The 16,814-nt window shown below is 40.4% G+C and overlaps 1 protein-coding gene across 2 annotated transcripts in view; it reads left to right on the forward strand.

Moving 5' to 3' along the window:
* Positions 1–16,814, forward strand: part of LOC149168687 (PROTEIN TARGETING TO STARCH (PTST)) — a 467,761-nt gene that overhangs the window by 182,962 nt on the left and 267,985 nt on the right. For both annotated transcript variants that reach the window (XM_089428375.1, XM_089428374.1), the window contains one exon: positions 7,388–7,456. In XM_089428375.1, coding sequence (XP_089284501.1) covers positions 7,388–7,456 — 69 coding nt within the window. The remainder of the gene's footprint in view (positions 1–7,387; positions 7,457–16,814) is intronic.

A 16,814-nucleotide genomic window follows, 5' to 3' on the forward strand; every position in this document is an offset into this window, starting at 1 on the left:
GCACATGTGGGGTTTATTTGGTTGCTGGCCAACCTTGATTAATTGCCTTATAACACAAATAAATTCATAACTCCATGAATACTTATTAGAATTGGATGATCTTTAGATCAATCCTACACCTCTCGATGAGAGGGATCCAAGAAAAATATCCACTGCCATAAATAAGATGACCCACATGGAGTTTGGCCCTAGTTGCCAATTTTAACACTCCCTCTCAACCAGGGAGAACTCCATCCGCTGATCCATATGTCTGACTGTACTATCTTTGCCATCAGTGACCTGCACTGCTCCGCTCCGCTCTGCTCTGCTCTGCTGAGCTTTGATCTACTCTGTTCTGCCGAACCATGAAGAAGAAGAATTGATCGAGAATGTCTCTTACCATTCTCTATTGACCCGAAGTCAGTTTTATTGATCCCAGATCAATATCACAAGAGAGTGTCTCAAACCACTCATACTGACCCCAGATCAATGGAGGTCATCCTAGCATAGGGAGTACGGTAGATATAACGATGCGTCCATCGGTAGTACTACTATGTTCCCTAACCCCATTTCCCTGCTCATTGGCCAGATGAGAGGTACTTCCCATGAGTCCCAGACTGCATGGGTAGGATGCCTCGATAGGAGAACCATTCATCCTGTCCCTAAGTCGCCATGGGGTTTCATAGGGGAAGGCTGAGCCATTCACCCTGTACACAACACACCATTAGGGGAGGGTGAGTCGCCCTATGGTCGCTTGTTGCTCCAATAAGTACCCCAAGTCCCCTGGAGCTCCCAGAGCTCAATGCATGCATCATGCAGGACCCTCATAAGAAGGTCTTTCAACGACTCCAAGTCGTTCGAGAAAGTCACAAATTTGACCTTTCCCCGGGGCTTTCACAGAATGTCTGCGACCTGTACATCAGTCTCAATGCGATAGAGCCTCCTCTCTCATTGAAGTACCATATCCAAGATAAGGTAGCATCTGATGTCTATATGCTGGAGAAATCATAGAATATGAGATTCCTCAACAATCGAATCCCCCCCCCCCCCCCGGTTGACATAGAGGATCTTGGTGGTATCCATCATGTGTACAAACAACTCGCTGAAGAGCTTCCACAACCAGGTAGCTTCACACGAGATCATACTCGTAGCTATGTATTCGGTTTTAGAGGTGCTTATAGCAACCGACTTCTACTTCCTGCTCATCCATGATATTGAACAGAACCCAAAGAGAACCAACACCCTCCACATTGCCTGCCTAGTCAGCGTTCGAATAATCATGCAGCGTTATATTTCCGGCAGTGTATCTCAATCCATGAGAGATTGTGCCCCGAAGATATCTTAAAATATTCTTGGCACCAATCTAGTGTGGCTCAACCATATAGGAGCTCACCATGCTAAGTGCAAAACATATATCTAGACGGAAGTTCACCAAGAACATCAATGCAAATGAGTTTATGAAACTCAGAGGCATTTCCCAAATTTGGTCTGGCATCACCACCATATAACTTCTGAAAGTTAAGCTCCATCGAGGTAGTCGCGGGCTTGCTGTTCACCATTTCAAGTCTGGAATCCAACTCCCTCTTACTGTTGCAAATGAGAGGGTCTGCACCTGTCAGAAATAGGTCGTCCTCAAAAGGTGCCGCTATGAGAGGTCTATCATCCACAACCTTCGAGCAATGGTTTGGATCGGCTTCACTCCTAGTGAATCTCAGCTTCATCAAACAGCTATCAATCCTTTCATACTATGCCCGAGGTGTTTTGTTTCAAGCCATAGAGGGATTTCTTCCACTTGAGATTCCTGATCATGAATCTCAAACTCCTCGGGTTGTTCCAAACTTGTGGACCTGCTACATGAGGGGAATAGTCCCCTTGTAAGATTTTCCTTTGGTACATCTCAGACATGTACCTTCATGCTCTTCTTGAATTCAGGCATCCAAGTCACCATCTGACTCACATCGGGTAGGGACCCATAAGTAGACCTCCGGTGCTATAGATGAGATGTGACAACTAAGATGGTCCCCAATGGACTTCCAGTAACTTGATACAACCCTGAACTCAAAAGTATTGAAAATTCCATTTTCAAATATGTACCTTTTCATCGATGAATGCCACCCTAAAACCTTTGACTTCCATTGCCAAAATGGACACCAGGTTCTCCTTGCGATTAGGTACACAAAAGAGAATTTTGTAAATGAATCGAGTTACCCTCATTCAATTGAGGGGTAACATTCCCTACACCCTTTCTGGGATAGGTGGCATCGACTACAAGTATAATCCCACAATTGTTTCCATGTTTACTAAATTAGAAAGAGCACCCTTCTATTCGATGAAGTGCCTGGAAGCACTATAATGAATAAGCCAGATTCCCAAAGAATCTGAAGGAGAGGGCCAATACAAGATAACGCTTCTTTATCTTATCAGAAATTTGATTCTTCATACCTGGGGTTCCTTGCTTTCTTTAAAGAGTCGGCCGTTTCCTTGATGACCTGCATTGCCTGTCATTCCTTTGATCATTGAAGATGTCCCTGGAATGATTGTTATCATCATCAAGTGATGTGTCCCTACCATTCGGACACTCCTTCGCATAATGGCTGAACTTATTTACAAACAAGGCATCTGTCTTTCCTTCCACCCTTAGATCTGGTCTTCCCAATGAAGTGATCTTTAGGTAGGCCATCAGAAGCTTCCGCTGCGCCATTCTGATATTCTCTGTTTCAATTTCACCCTTGGTGAATCTGAAGAGGGATGAGGAATTCATTGATCCTTTTGTCCTTTCCCAACTATCTTCGGTGATTGCTCTTTCACTCTTGCTTGGGCATGTCTTCACCTCAGCTCTGATACCATGTTAATTTTAGGTATGTTCTATGGTAAGAGCAATTTATTTCAATTTTCACAGTTAGTTCAATATCTTTTCTAGATTAGCAATCGCATCAACATTAAAGTAAACTGCAGATAGAGCATAAACAGAAATCGCAGAAGACAAGCCAAGACAAGAGGACACAAGATGTGGTGCTAGTGAGGGACAAACCCCAATGTGGGGAAACCCTTGATCAATTCTTCTTATATGTTCTTCAATAGTTCAACAGAGAGAGAGAAAGATAGTACATTTACAACAAAAGTCAACACTTTGACTTATCCAAATAAGAGCATAGATCATCTCTAAGAAGACGATGATACATGAGATCAGTTGAAGACATGTTGCTTCAATTGATTCTCCAAGGTGACTCCTTCACCTATCATTGTGTTGCATCTCGTCATTATGCTCCACCCCACCGTGCTGCACCATGCTGCACCCATCATCATAATGCTGGACCTCATGACCATGCTGTACACATCATACTGCTGCACCATGCTTGTCTTGCTGTCCATGCTTGCTGCTGTCCCATGTGCCTTTGCTGTAACATGCTAGTCACTACTGTCTTATGTGGCATACAGCTGTCCCACTGTTCATTCCAAGTTTGCTTGCTGTCCCATGCATCTTTGCAGCACTATGTAGCCTGTTGTCCCATGCATCTTTGCAACACTATGTAGCCTCGCTGTCCCATGCATCTTAGCTGCACTAGTCACCTTGTTGTCCCATGCATTTTAGCTGCCCTAGTCACCTTACTGTCCCATACATTTTAGCGGCACTAGTCACCTTGCTGTCCCTTGCATTTTAGCAGTGCTATGTAGCCTGATGTCCCATTTACTTTGCTACACTAGTTAGCAGCACCATGTAGCCCAACTGTCCTATTTACTTTGTTGCACTAGTTAGCAACACCATGTAGCCCAACTGTCCTATAGCCCAACTATCCTATTTACTTTGTTGCTGTCCACAACATTGCTGTTCCAATGCTGTCTTTATTGCTACTTATATGGTGACTGGTTAGGGCATCTGGCAACCTTACACACCCAGCTATCCATCCACAAACAGTAGCATATTGCTTCTATTCTCCTCGGCCTGGTTGCTTGCCTATTGTGCTCTTAACCGTCCTGTCCCCACGCTGTCCCTACAGCCCTTTCACACTGTCTAGGGCAACCTCCACGCTGTCCCTTTGATCCTTCATGTTGCGGCTAAGGCTCCGCTGTCCACACAGCCCTTCATGCTGTCCCTTTGACCCTTCACATCAGTGTCCTTCTTGAGCTGCCTTAGTATAGATACGTTAGGGCCGCCTTTAGGTCTGCGTTAGGGAAACCTTTAGGTCTGTGTTTTAGTAGCATATAGGTTTAGGGCTTCTTCTTGATAGCATTAGGGCTTTTCTTCATGATTGCCTCCTCTAGGTTAAGGCAGCATATTTCTTTTTGACTGCAGCTAGGGCAACCTCTTATCTTCCAACATCTAGGGCTTCCACTTCTAGATTTCTCTTCCACTAAAACCCAAGACAAGTGGAGAGAAATCAAGATAGAAGTGTGTGTGAGAAATGACTCTTAAGTCATCTCCTTTTATACTAAAACGTTGAGCACACGTGGGGTTTATTTGGTTGCTGGCTAACCTTGACGAATTTTCTTATAACACAAATAAATTCATAACTCCATGAATACTTATTAGAATCGGATGATCTTTAGATCAATCCTACACCTCTCGATGAGAAGGATCCAAGAAAAATATCAGTTGCCATAAATAAGATGACCCACATGGAGTTTTGCCCTAGTTTCCAATTTTAAAAAACCGCCACCTACGGTTCTCAGAAAGCTATGAAACTTTATATTTTCCATCCTTGTCAAAAACCCAGAAAAACCCAGAAAATATTTGGGTTGGTTTAGACTTCTGAAATTCGACCCCCTTGGAGCCCAACCTCAGCCGCAACTACAAAGCTCGCCCTGCTGGAAACTACCTGTAAATCATCCCGGAAATACCCCCGAAGTGCTGCGCTGACCCTTGCTATCCAATCCTTGACTTCCCGGGTGAGCTCTTGGCCTAAGACACCTCCTCCTAAGCTCCATGAAAAACTGTTGAGTGGCCTCTGCGCTGTCCTCTAGCCCAACAATTTGAACTGCTGGAATGTTGGCTCTGCTGGCTGTAAAACTCAGCAAGAATGCTGGTCTATTACTACTATCTCAGCTCTCTAACTCCTTGACAAACAATCTGATCTCTGCTGGCCTCTATCTCCCTCTGTGTATTCTTTGGCTGCCCAGAAATACCGACTTGCTGCTTTGCGCTAGTTGGTGGTGTTATGTCGCTGCCCCAGAACTCTTGAAATCCTTGTAGAACTGCCTCCCTAGGGCGGGCACGGATGGTCCCCTGAACTAGAGGTTGAATCTCCCGCTTGAGATATTCGTGGCTAAACAGTGGGTTGACTCCGCTAAACAACAGAGTGAATAGTCAAGTGATTTTGTTTGCAAGATGTATGATTGAATCCAAATGAGAGCTCTCTCCTCCTTTTATCTTTGGGTGCCTTCCTTGCCTCATGTGGGCCCCTCCATCTAGCTCTTCAAATTCCCTCCAAGCCATTCGAATGGCCTAGTTCGAATTCCCATGTGGGTGGCCCCCACCTTCCACTAGCAACCAAATTAAGTTGAATTTCCTCCTAAGTCCCTAAGTCGAAAATGTTGGGTTCTTTCCCTTAGCCAAAATTGTGCAAAAATGTGTGGAAACACCTTGTTACATATGTGTTTGAGAAGGGACATGACATCCCCAAGCTACAACTCACCATGGGAAACTACACTGTGATAGATGACTTCTTTGTAGTGGATGTGCCGGACGCTAATGTGGTGTTGGGGTGTCAGTGGCTTTATTACATTGGAAAGTACACCATAGATCAATGGAACATGGAAATGGAGTTCAATGATCTAGTAGATGGCAGGAGGGTAGTCTTGAGAGCCATGCATAAATACCTGCCGAAGCTCGTGTCATCCAACCACATGGAGGCTGTATTGAAACACGGTGATATCGAGTGGGAAGTAGAGTGCCTTATTACAAATAACAGACAGTTAGAGCAGCCACGACCACACTCAGATGACATATAGGTATTACTTCGTAAACATCATAAAGTTTTTGCTGATATTCCTCCAGGTAGACCACCAGATAGAGGCTCTGAGCATGTTATAGAACTCGAGGAGGGTGTGCAGACAGTAATAACCACTCCTTATCAACATCCTGAATTGAAATTGCTTGAGGACAAGCAATCTTGGGCGGGGAGGACTGTAATGTCCCTGTCCCCATAGGAAGCTTATGACGGAGTCCGCTAGCCTAAAGTGGTTCCCGTAGGCTAAAGCGGTGAAATAATTAATAAGGGGACTTTAATTTGCCTAAGGGGACTTTATTAAAGAAGGAGAGGATGATATTTCCTAGGCAAGTTGGATGTCACTTTAACTTTATAAAGTGGAGTATCATAAAGTGACTTTGTAAAAGTGAATTTAATAAAAAGAAAAAAAATAATAAAGAGAAAAAATGGGAAGGTGAAGATGGAAAGAGAAAAGGGAAGGCGAAGATGAAAAGACAATCCTAAACTCATTTAAGAAGGGAATTGAGGAGACTCTAATTCATTCGTGCATTGCGTGAGTTTGAAGAGAGAGCTTTTGACAGCTAGGCTTTTGTCCATGCACTTTAATTCTCCCAACCATCTTTTGCATTTTACATTTTCTTTAATTTATGGCTATATATGGTTTTATCTTTCTTTCAGCTGCATCAACCTCTTAAGGGCAAGGTTTTTGGGCCCTTATTAAAAGATGAGGATAAAGGGGTCTAGTGTTGGTGACAAATGATCATCAACCCAATGAATGGAGGTGGACACAAGGGACTGATGGTAAGTGATAAGTATGGATTACGTTGGGCATGCTATATCAATTAGTGCCTCTTATTTGTGTTCCTCATGAATAGTGGAAACAAAAAGCCTCAGGAATGGTCACATTGGACTAGGGGCAAGGGATAACCTCCTATGTGAGGTGTGGGAACTAGGATACAATTAAGAACAATCAATCATGCAACATAACTCATGATTCATATCAGAATGCCATAAACATTAAGTGAAGGCACATGATTACAGAATGGTTAGTGTACCTTGTAATAGATGCGTCAGCTTTCTTCAAGAAGTATGCTAGGCGAGGAAGAAAACAGTGACTGGACATATGTGTTGAGCTTGGAGGCACAGCTATCTATGGAATATCCATTGGGCTGCTAGCTGGCAGGCTGATCAAATAGGAGAAATTTTTTCTCCTGGGGGTTACCCACTTGGGTGGGTAACATGCCCAATTTGTATCTTGGCACTTGACTTTCCTTTCAACCACCCTTGAAATTACAGAATGCATCATCCTTTCTAGCAATGCATTTTTACATGCTTTCATTTAATGCAGAGTTCATAGTTATGTTTCCTATCAAATATATTATTCACTATCTCTGTATATTATATCTTTCTGTGCAAGTCCCCAAATACTTTCAAAATACCTGTTAATTCTATCTTAATGGTTTATGGCATTATATGTGCAGCTTCATGATAAGGAAAAATCTTTGAACAAATACAAGAATGAACTTGCAGTTATGGAATTGGAGCTCCAGGTAAAACTTTTGGTTCTCTTGTTTCGCTTATGGATTTCTTGATTATATCTAAAGTATATTGTATTTTTCTTTGTTAGTATCTCTTCTAGGAAAATATCATTTTTCATGCAGGATTTGTTGTGCACAATATTTGATAAATATGATTTGCCCATGAATTAGTTGTTAGTATGCTTTTTCAATGCATGTATGGGAATATGTATGGTATGCATGTTTGTAGACACACACACACACACGTCCAAAGAAAATTTCACAGGGTTCCCTCTCTTCTTCAGAATGCCTGGATGGAGGGCAGTAGAACTGTTAGCCACAATAACAACTATAACGGTATAACCCCAAGGGACTTGATTGGATTTGAACCTGCAACCTATGGCCTTGGCAGTAAGATGCCTTTGGTGGATGGTTCAGCCAATTGAGCTAACCTTTGGGGTTATATATGTAAAGTTTAAACATATTGCTTATCGTTCTGAAATCTGTAATTTGAACTTTATATGAAGAAAATTGGATTTGCTGCTTTTTTTCTATTCATCTTGTTTTAAAGTACTGTACTACTGTTAAAAAAATCACTTCAATTTTAAAATTATATTCAATTTACGAAAAATGTGCTTACCATTGTGGGAAATCCCTAGTCATAAGGAAGCTCATCAATCATTAGGGGAAACTACACACATCCATACAAATAAATGGAGTGTGAGGGTCCTGCTATCACTTGAAATCATCCACGTCAAAATGTGTCTAACCATGCAAGGAGTTGTTCGAATGACTTGCTGGAGAAAGTATTTATCACTAATATGATCTCCCTTGCTTCTAGGTCAGTGCTTTTCTCAGATAAGAGGGTGTGTCTAATGATTTGATGAAAAGATCTCCACATATCCATTGCAAAAAGAGCTTTGAATCTGCAAAAAGCCAACATCCTTGCTGCAATCAGCAAATAAACTCAGAAATCTGCTTGAAAACCTCTCAGATTCAGCAATCAAAATTCAGATTTGTGATACGATATTTAGAATCTGCCTGCATACTTATCACTTAAACTATAAAAGTACTTTGGGTCTGCAACATAACTATTAATTTTCCAGTGTTCTATGCTTAGCACAGTCACTTATTACAATTCTTCCCCAATTAGGAATCACTTCATTCAATAAATTTAATCTTCCAGAACAATAAGCAATTGTAGATAGAATCGTAAATCCAATGCACAATAGAAGACAACCAAGAACAGGAGAGACACAGTGTTTGGTCAAAGACCAGGGAAAAACCCCACAAGGGGGAAAGCCCTTTCAAAATTCTTCTTCTATTAGATTGTCATCAAATGTTCAGCAGAGAGATACAATGTCCAAGTACATCAACAATGAGTCAAAGTCGATTCTTTGACCAATCAATATCCAATCAAAGATGAGGCCAAAAAGTCAACTTTGATCAAAAGTCAAATCTGCAATTCTGGTCAAATTCAACAGCAGCAGCAGCCTTAATCAGTCAAGAGTCAACGGTCAAAGTCATCTCCCAATGATTCTGCCAACCTCTCCAGTCAAAATTGCTCAAAACAGTCAACAAAACTCCCACAGAATTTGGTCTAAGTCGAAGCGTTGACCTGATGTAACCCTAGCCCCAAATCTGAAGTCAATGTAGGTCAAAATGCCCAGAAAAACTCGGTCAAACCAGTAGTCAAGTCGGCCTCCTAAACAGTCTAAGAATTTGGTTAACCCAAGTCAAAATCTCCAAGTCTAAGTTGCACTGAAACGGATACGGGAGTGGGGTTTGAAACGGATACGTAAAGTTTTCAAAAAATATGGATATGATATGGTGAGGAGACGACATATATATATATATATATATATATACACACACACGACAAAATAAAACTTTCATACTACCATTCATCTTTTAGAATATAGATTCTTTATTTAAAAAGACACAATCATCATCATGAAATCCACATAAACAAATCATCACCATCAATTCAACATAAACATTGTCATCATCATTATTTGTTAACATAACATTCAACATATCATCAAGTTTCTGTTTCGAATTTCAATCATCAACTTCATAACCAAAATTAATAATGCTATATACACACTACATAGTGCAAATTACAAAATGAACAACGAATGGCTGTCTACTATCATATGACATATTAAGGTATTCAATATTCATTGTTCAAAAGTTTAAAACATCATCATAAATTACATTTACATATCATCAAATATGCCTTCATCCATGTAATTAAGATCCACATCATCATTTGGATCCTCTCCATTAGTGGGAGCATTGCTGCCATGTCCACTTGAAGATGCAAATATTGGTGTCTCCTCATCAAACAAAGACATATGAGACATGGCATTCAACATCATATCCAAGTCAAGAAACTCGAGAAAGAGATCCAAAACCCTTAAAAATGCCCGAAACGTTTCAAAAATAGGATTTTGCGTTTCCAAAAAAATGGAAACGTTTCAGAAACAGGATCCTGCGTTTCCAAAAACCTGAAACATTTTTGTGTCGTTTCCATGTTGTTTCCATGTCGTTTCCGTGCCGTATCGTACCTGTTTCCGTTACCGAACTATGTTTTTGGGGTTTTGGAGGGATGTTTCCGGTAACTTAGCTCCAAGTCAAATCCAAGTCAAAGGTTGATCAAATAGATCCCAAATAGAAGTCAATGTTGGTCAGCAGATTCCCTTCTCTCTCCTTCGCACGTGTGGCCTCAGACCTGCAATTTTCAGATCTATATGAACCAATAGAAGAGAAGGTGTGTTCTATGATGAATCATGATGCCTCCAAGTGATGTGACATGATGTGTATTTATATGTGGTTGATGAGGGCTTTTCCTTGCCCAGGATGACTTGTACTTTTGTGCACATGTGGGTTTTCCATAAAAAAATAATAATTTTCTTTGAACAAATTAAATTCTTCCAAGGGCTAGAAGTGTCTTCTACAGATGAGGAAGGCTTCCCAATGGAGGGAATTTCTCCCCGAGCTGCCAAATTTCAACACTCCCTCTTAGCTAGGGAGGAATTTTTGACTGCATCATAAATCCATGCCAAATGTCTTGTCATCATCATTGTTGAATCATATCATGTCTCGTCTCCACTCATCTGCTAAACACTCTTGAATCTAAAGAAGAAGAATCATCATAGGGGAGCTCTGGCTACCATTCTATATCCAAGGACAATAGGTGGATACCCAACTTGTCATAAGTGACAGGGATCACACATCCTATTGCTTGCTGATCTTCCTTCCTTGACTCTCAAGAATCAAGCGTTAGAACACTTGCATCCTTTAACTTGGGGAGGATACCCAACTTACTAGAGGTAAGGATCACACTCTCCCAAGTCTTTCCTCATCCATTGGCCAGATGGATGGCAATCTCAACAAGCCTTGCTTCTTGTTAAAATTTGCAACTAGGGCCAAACTCCACATGGGTCATCTTATTTATGGCAACTGACACATTTCTTGGATTCCTCTCTCCGAGAGGTGCATGATTGATCTAAATATCATCCGATTATGACATGTACAAATGAAGTTATGAATTTATTTTGATTATGGTCAAATTGTCAAGGTCAACCAACAAACTTATGTAGGCTCACAAGCCCAACAGTCACTTATATTCATCCTCAACGTTACATATTAATAGAAGGTGACTTAGCCTCATTTGGACACACTCATCTTCACACTTCTCTCTCTCTCTCTCCTCATTGATTGGGTATGGATTTCTGGGCCTCTCTCTTTCGACACGTCCAAAATTTTAGGAGGCTGAAATTTCAGGAGAGCCAAATTTTAGCAGGCTGAAATTTCAGGGGAGTGAAATTTCAGGAGAGTGAAATTTCAGGAGGCCGAAATTTCAGGAGACCGAATTTTTGCACAGTTTGACCATGCATTGACCAACAACATTGACCTATTTGACTGAGTTTTTAGAGTGAGGTATTTCTGTTTGGCAAGCTGCATTTATGGGCACAAAAATCGAGGCTAAACGTTGACTGCCGCTAGGGTTGACAGCAGGGTTGGCTGTTTGACCAGATTTGACTGGGTTGTTTTGAGGGTTGATTCATCTTGCTGTTTGGAGGCCGAAGTTGACTGAAGTTGCCCAATTTGTTGAGGGTCAAATCTGCCATGTTGATTAGCGTTGACTTTTCTGGTTAGGGCTCTTTTGCTGCTGTTAAAAATGATCAGATTTGTAAATTGTATTATCTCTCTGCTGAACTGTTGAAGACTATATGAAGAATTGATCAAGGGTTTCCCCACATTGGGGTTTGTCCCTGGCTGGTGCCACATCTTGTGTCCTCTTGTCTTGGCTTGTCTTTTACTGTTTATGTTTATGTTCTATCTGCATTTTACTATCATGTTGATGTGATTGCTAATATGAATATTGATATTGGGCTAATAAATAAATTGAAGTAAAATTGCTCTAAAGCATAGAACATACCATTGTTGCCTAAAATTAACATGGTATCAGAGGTGAGGTGAAGACAAAACCAAAGCAAGAGTGAAAGAGAAATCACCAAAGGCAGTTGGACAAGGACAAAAGACTCAATGGGTTCCTCATCTTACTTCCTGGCTCAAGACAAGCTCCATGATAAATCTGACTATCATGGATGGAAGATGTCTCTTGATTTGAAGCAAAGTCAAGGAAGACTGAGATTCAAAAATGGAAGGAAGGGAAGATGTTTTGTTTGCAATAAGTTTGGCCACTATGCAAGGGAGTGTTCAAATAGAAGGGACACGTCGCATGATGATGATCACAATCATTCTAGGGGCAACATCAACAACAATAATCAAAGGAATGTGTTATGAATACAATTCATAACAAGTAAATAAATAAAAGAAATGTAAATATTAAATAATCAAATATTGATTATGTTAAATAGTCATTAAGTTAAGTGAAAAGGCATGTCTAAAAGACATGCCGTGTCACGAAAGTACACCTTCTTAGGTATATATATGCAGGTCCTCATTGTAACATTCATTACTTGTACAATTTTTATATATAATAGATTATTCTTATTAAATACCTCTTGTGTATTTTTTTACATTCAATCAACAAGAAAATAGTTTTTATGCTTTAGTGGTATCGGAGCCATGGCGCACAATATAATGATGCGAGTCTTTTAATGTTGTTCGTCGCATAATATGCCATTGCGTTCACACCCTGAATTCATGGAGCAGTCTAGTAAAATTCAAGAAGCATTTCAGTGTTTAGAAAAATCATTTGTAGAAGTTAAAGCATGTCAAAAGGGAATCGATAATAAACAAAATGATGATCCAAATGAAATTGATGTTGAAAGTGAAGAAGGGGAGCACCTTAATTCTAATCAATTTGAAATGACCACATTGCAATCATCTAAAAATTCCAATTTTCCTGCAAGCTCAGAGAATACAACACATCCAAAGGAAGTGTCATCTCGGACCATCCTTGAAGCTTCATGTGAGAGCGGGCAAGGGCTACGTAAGACATGTAGAACTCATATGACGAATGAGACAACAACAATTGTTGCAGGAAATCCTATGATTGTTTCAACTTCATCTTCCATCACGAGAGCACAATCTATTGTTTGCAAAGATACTAATTCAGGAGCACAGGAATCACATGGCAAGCATGAATCCCAAGCAATCGGTAAAGCCATCAAAGTGCGTGATGATGCTGCAGAAAATGACCTGGCAGTATCATCCTCATCTATGGTTCCTCCTTTAGATGCAATAGAATCACATGGTAGGTCCAAGCCTCAAACAATTGATAATACCATATCTGTGCTTAATGCTGCTACAGGAAATCTTGTAAAGTTGGCAATTTCCTCTACACAGAAAGTGAAGTCCAATTCCAGTGAAGATTGCACTTTAGAGGTACCAAAACCACATAGTGGATATGTACCTCAAAAAATTAGTAAGATAACATGAATATTTAGAATTGCTATAGGGAGCCCTGTATCATTGTCATCTCTCTCGATCACGAGAGCAACAAAAGAGCATCTGAAAAACTGCCAAAGGAATCATGTTAGTGTTGCAGGGGAAGTGGAAGAGTTAGAGTTGTCAAACCATCCTGAAACATCGGGCAAAACAGAGCCTGGATGTGACAACCTTGTTAAAAGTTCTATTTCTAGGGTACCTGAGAGGCAACAAGGACAAATAATAGCAACAAATCCTAACACATGGCCCTCAAGTATTCCTCGAAGAATGGTTGTGTAGTTACCTTTTGGAGGTGGGCAGATGCATCAGTTTCTTCCATTTGGAAATAAAACCAGTCTGCATCTCGAGCAGATTTTTGGTCCTAGACACAGATCCTTTATTGTGATTGGTCCAGATGGAAAAACTGTGAGAGATGAAGTCAAACGTACAATCTGTACCTATGGAGTCCTGGCTTATCCCTTAAATGATGCTCATCTTGAGAAGGCGGTGGAAGAGTTGGCTCAGACATCACCCAAGGAGATATATTTCGACGTGTATAACGAGGAGGGTCTCGTGGAATTGACACGGATTCCTACATTTAGTTGTGAGCATTGCTACAGCAGTGGTTTTAGATGGTGCTATAGTGGTACTTACGAAGGATTCAGTGTCAAATTTCATTTGACTTGTGCTTTGAAGTATCAAGATAGGGTTGAACATGTAGACAGACATGGCAAGATGGAAACCGAAACGCAGACAGAAATCGAAAATATATTTTTATCGTGGAATTTGTATAATTTCAATTCTTTTCCCTCGTAGAATAATAAGCTCGAGGATTTTGATCACGTCGAGGAAGATAAACAAGGGGAGATGATCTGTATGGAATCCTGTTGGCAGTGTACATTATTTGGCGTTCAAAAAATTGAGCGAGAGTTATTCAAAGGCGTTGAATTTATGGACCACTGGCGCTGTATTTTATGTCTCCAGTCTTCTTTCGGTCCTTTGCCACGTCAGTTGTGCTCACCGACACCTCTCGACACCCCTCCGTCATGTAAACCCATGCGCTGTTTGTGCGTGAGAGGCAATCCTGACATCTGCGGATTTTTTTTTTTCCGTGGATCAAAGGCGTGGAAGGCATCTGCGGCTCGGGGAGTCCATCTGCCATAACCGTGCCGTTACAGTCCACCGATCGAGCGTCTGTTGGTGTGGGAGCGGGAGCGTACAGGCCATCAAGCATCGGGGTTAGCCGTCGAAGCATCCAGCAAGTTATCAACCCGAAACATTGTGGTCAAGCCGTCGTGTCCAGTCAGTCAACCATCACGACGTCAACACCTGGGCAATCAAATTCGACAACGATAATTAAATTAAAACTATATAATATATAGTGTGGTTATATATATGATAAAACGTATATAATTATAATGTATATAACAACTATGTTATATAATTGTGACTTAACTAATTAATAAATATTAAAGAAAAGATCAGTGATTAAAAAAGGAACAATATTTAAAAAAAAAATTAGAGTTAAAAAAATAAAAAAAATAGAGTTATAAAAAAAATAAAAAATATCTAAGGGAATATTATTGATGAATTACATGACGAGAGGATGGCTAGATTATATATATTGAGACGACAGATACTAAGTGAAGAAAATCCACAACATTAAAGCTTTGAGGACAAAGCTTCCGTAGGAAGGGGCTATGTTATGAATATAATTCATAACAAGTAAATAAATAAAATAAATGTAAATATTAAATAATCAAATATTGATTATGTTAAATAGTCATTAAGTTAAGTGAAATGGCACGTCTAAAAGACATGCCTAGTCACGAAAGGATACTTGCTTAGGTATATATATGCGGGTCCTCATTGTAACATTCATTACTTGTACAGTTTTTATATATAATAAATTATTATTATTACATACCTCTTGTGTATTTTTTTACATTCAATCAACAAGCTATCAGTTTTTATGCTTTAAAATGGCAGGTCCAGTGGCAAAGGAAAAAGGAATGCGGGACATCAAGGAAGTGGTCGACCCTCCAAGAAATCAAGGAACTCCAGGTATGAAGAATCCAATGTTGTTAACAATAAGCAAAAAGAGTACTATCTTATATCGGCTCTCTCCACTGCCTCTCCTCTGGACACTTTGGGAAATTGGCTGATTGATAGTGGTGCCTCAAGGCACTTCACCAGATACAAGGAAGCCCTCTCTAATCTGATAGAAAAGGAGACAAACTTGGAGATCATTCTTGGAGACGATGCCACCTATCCTGTGAAGGGAGTAGGGAATGTTACCCTTCAATTGAATCAAGGTAACACTATTCTTTTGCAAGAAGTACTATATGTACCTGATCTCAAGAAGAATCTGGTGTCCATTTCGGCAACGGAAGACAAAGGATTCAAGGTAGCTTTTATTGATGGAAAGGTATGTGCTTGGAAAATAAATTTTAAAGATTCTTTTACTCTTGGGTTTAAGGTTGACACTTTATATCAAGTTGGAGGAAGTCCATTGGGAGCCATGTCTTGCGACACATCTCTACAATCTGAACTGTGGCACCGGAGGTTTTCCCATCTTCATTATAAGGTCCTTCCTGATGTGAGACAGATGTTCACAGGTATGTCTGAGTTCAAAGTAGAGCATGAAGGTGTATGTCCTGGATGTGCCAAAGGAAATCTCACAAGGGGACCATTCCCCTCAAGTAATAGCAAGACCACAGATATATTGCAATTGATCCACTCCGACATATCTGGTATGATGCCCTTAAACTCTTTGGGAGGATACTTATATTATCTCACCTTTACGGATGATTATTCTTGCAAGACCTAGATCTACTTCTTGAAGAAGAAGGATGAAGTGTTCACCTGGTTCCGACATTTCAAAGCCTTGATCGAAAACCAATTCGAGAAGAAAATCAAGATATTGAGCACTGATAATGGGACCGAGTACGAATCCAATGAATTCCAAGATTATTTCAGAGAAGCTGGCATTAAGAGGGAGACTACAACGCCATACACTACCGAGTAGAATGGTGTGGTCGAAAGGAAGAATCGCTATATCGTAGAAGCTATTTGTGCCATGCTTCATGACCAAGGGCTTCCGAAGTTTCTATGGCTGAAGCTGCAAATACCGTCGTGTATGTTCAAAATTGATGCCCTCATCAAGCATTGGACTCCAAGACTCCCGAAGAAATAAGAAACCTGATGTCTCTCATTTTAGAATTTTTGGAAGCCCCGTATATTTTCATGTGCCGAAAGAGAAAAGAAGCAAATTTTGTGCATCTGTGAAGAAAGGAATTGTTGTGGGCTATAGTGAAAATTCTAAGGGATATAGAATTTATGTGACTGGTCAAAAGGAAGTTGAGATAAGTCATGATGTCACCTTCGATGAAGATATGGCCCTCAGGAAGATCAACAACCTTCCTATCCTAAGGAAGGACAAAGAAGCTAACATCGGAAATCAGGGTGAAAAAGAGGACGAAACGAT

The sequence above is a fragment of the Pinus tabuliformis genome, chromosome 4_2 (assembly GCF_031772625.1).
Source record: "Pinus tabuliformis cultivar Carrire ecotype Pingquan chromosome 4_2, CPIR1, whole genome shotgun sequence".
Taxonomy (NCBI): domain Eukaryota; kingdom Viridiplantae; phylum Streptophyta; class Pinopsida; order Pinales; family Pinaceae; genus Pinus; species Pinus tabuliformis.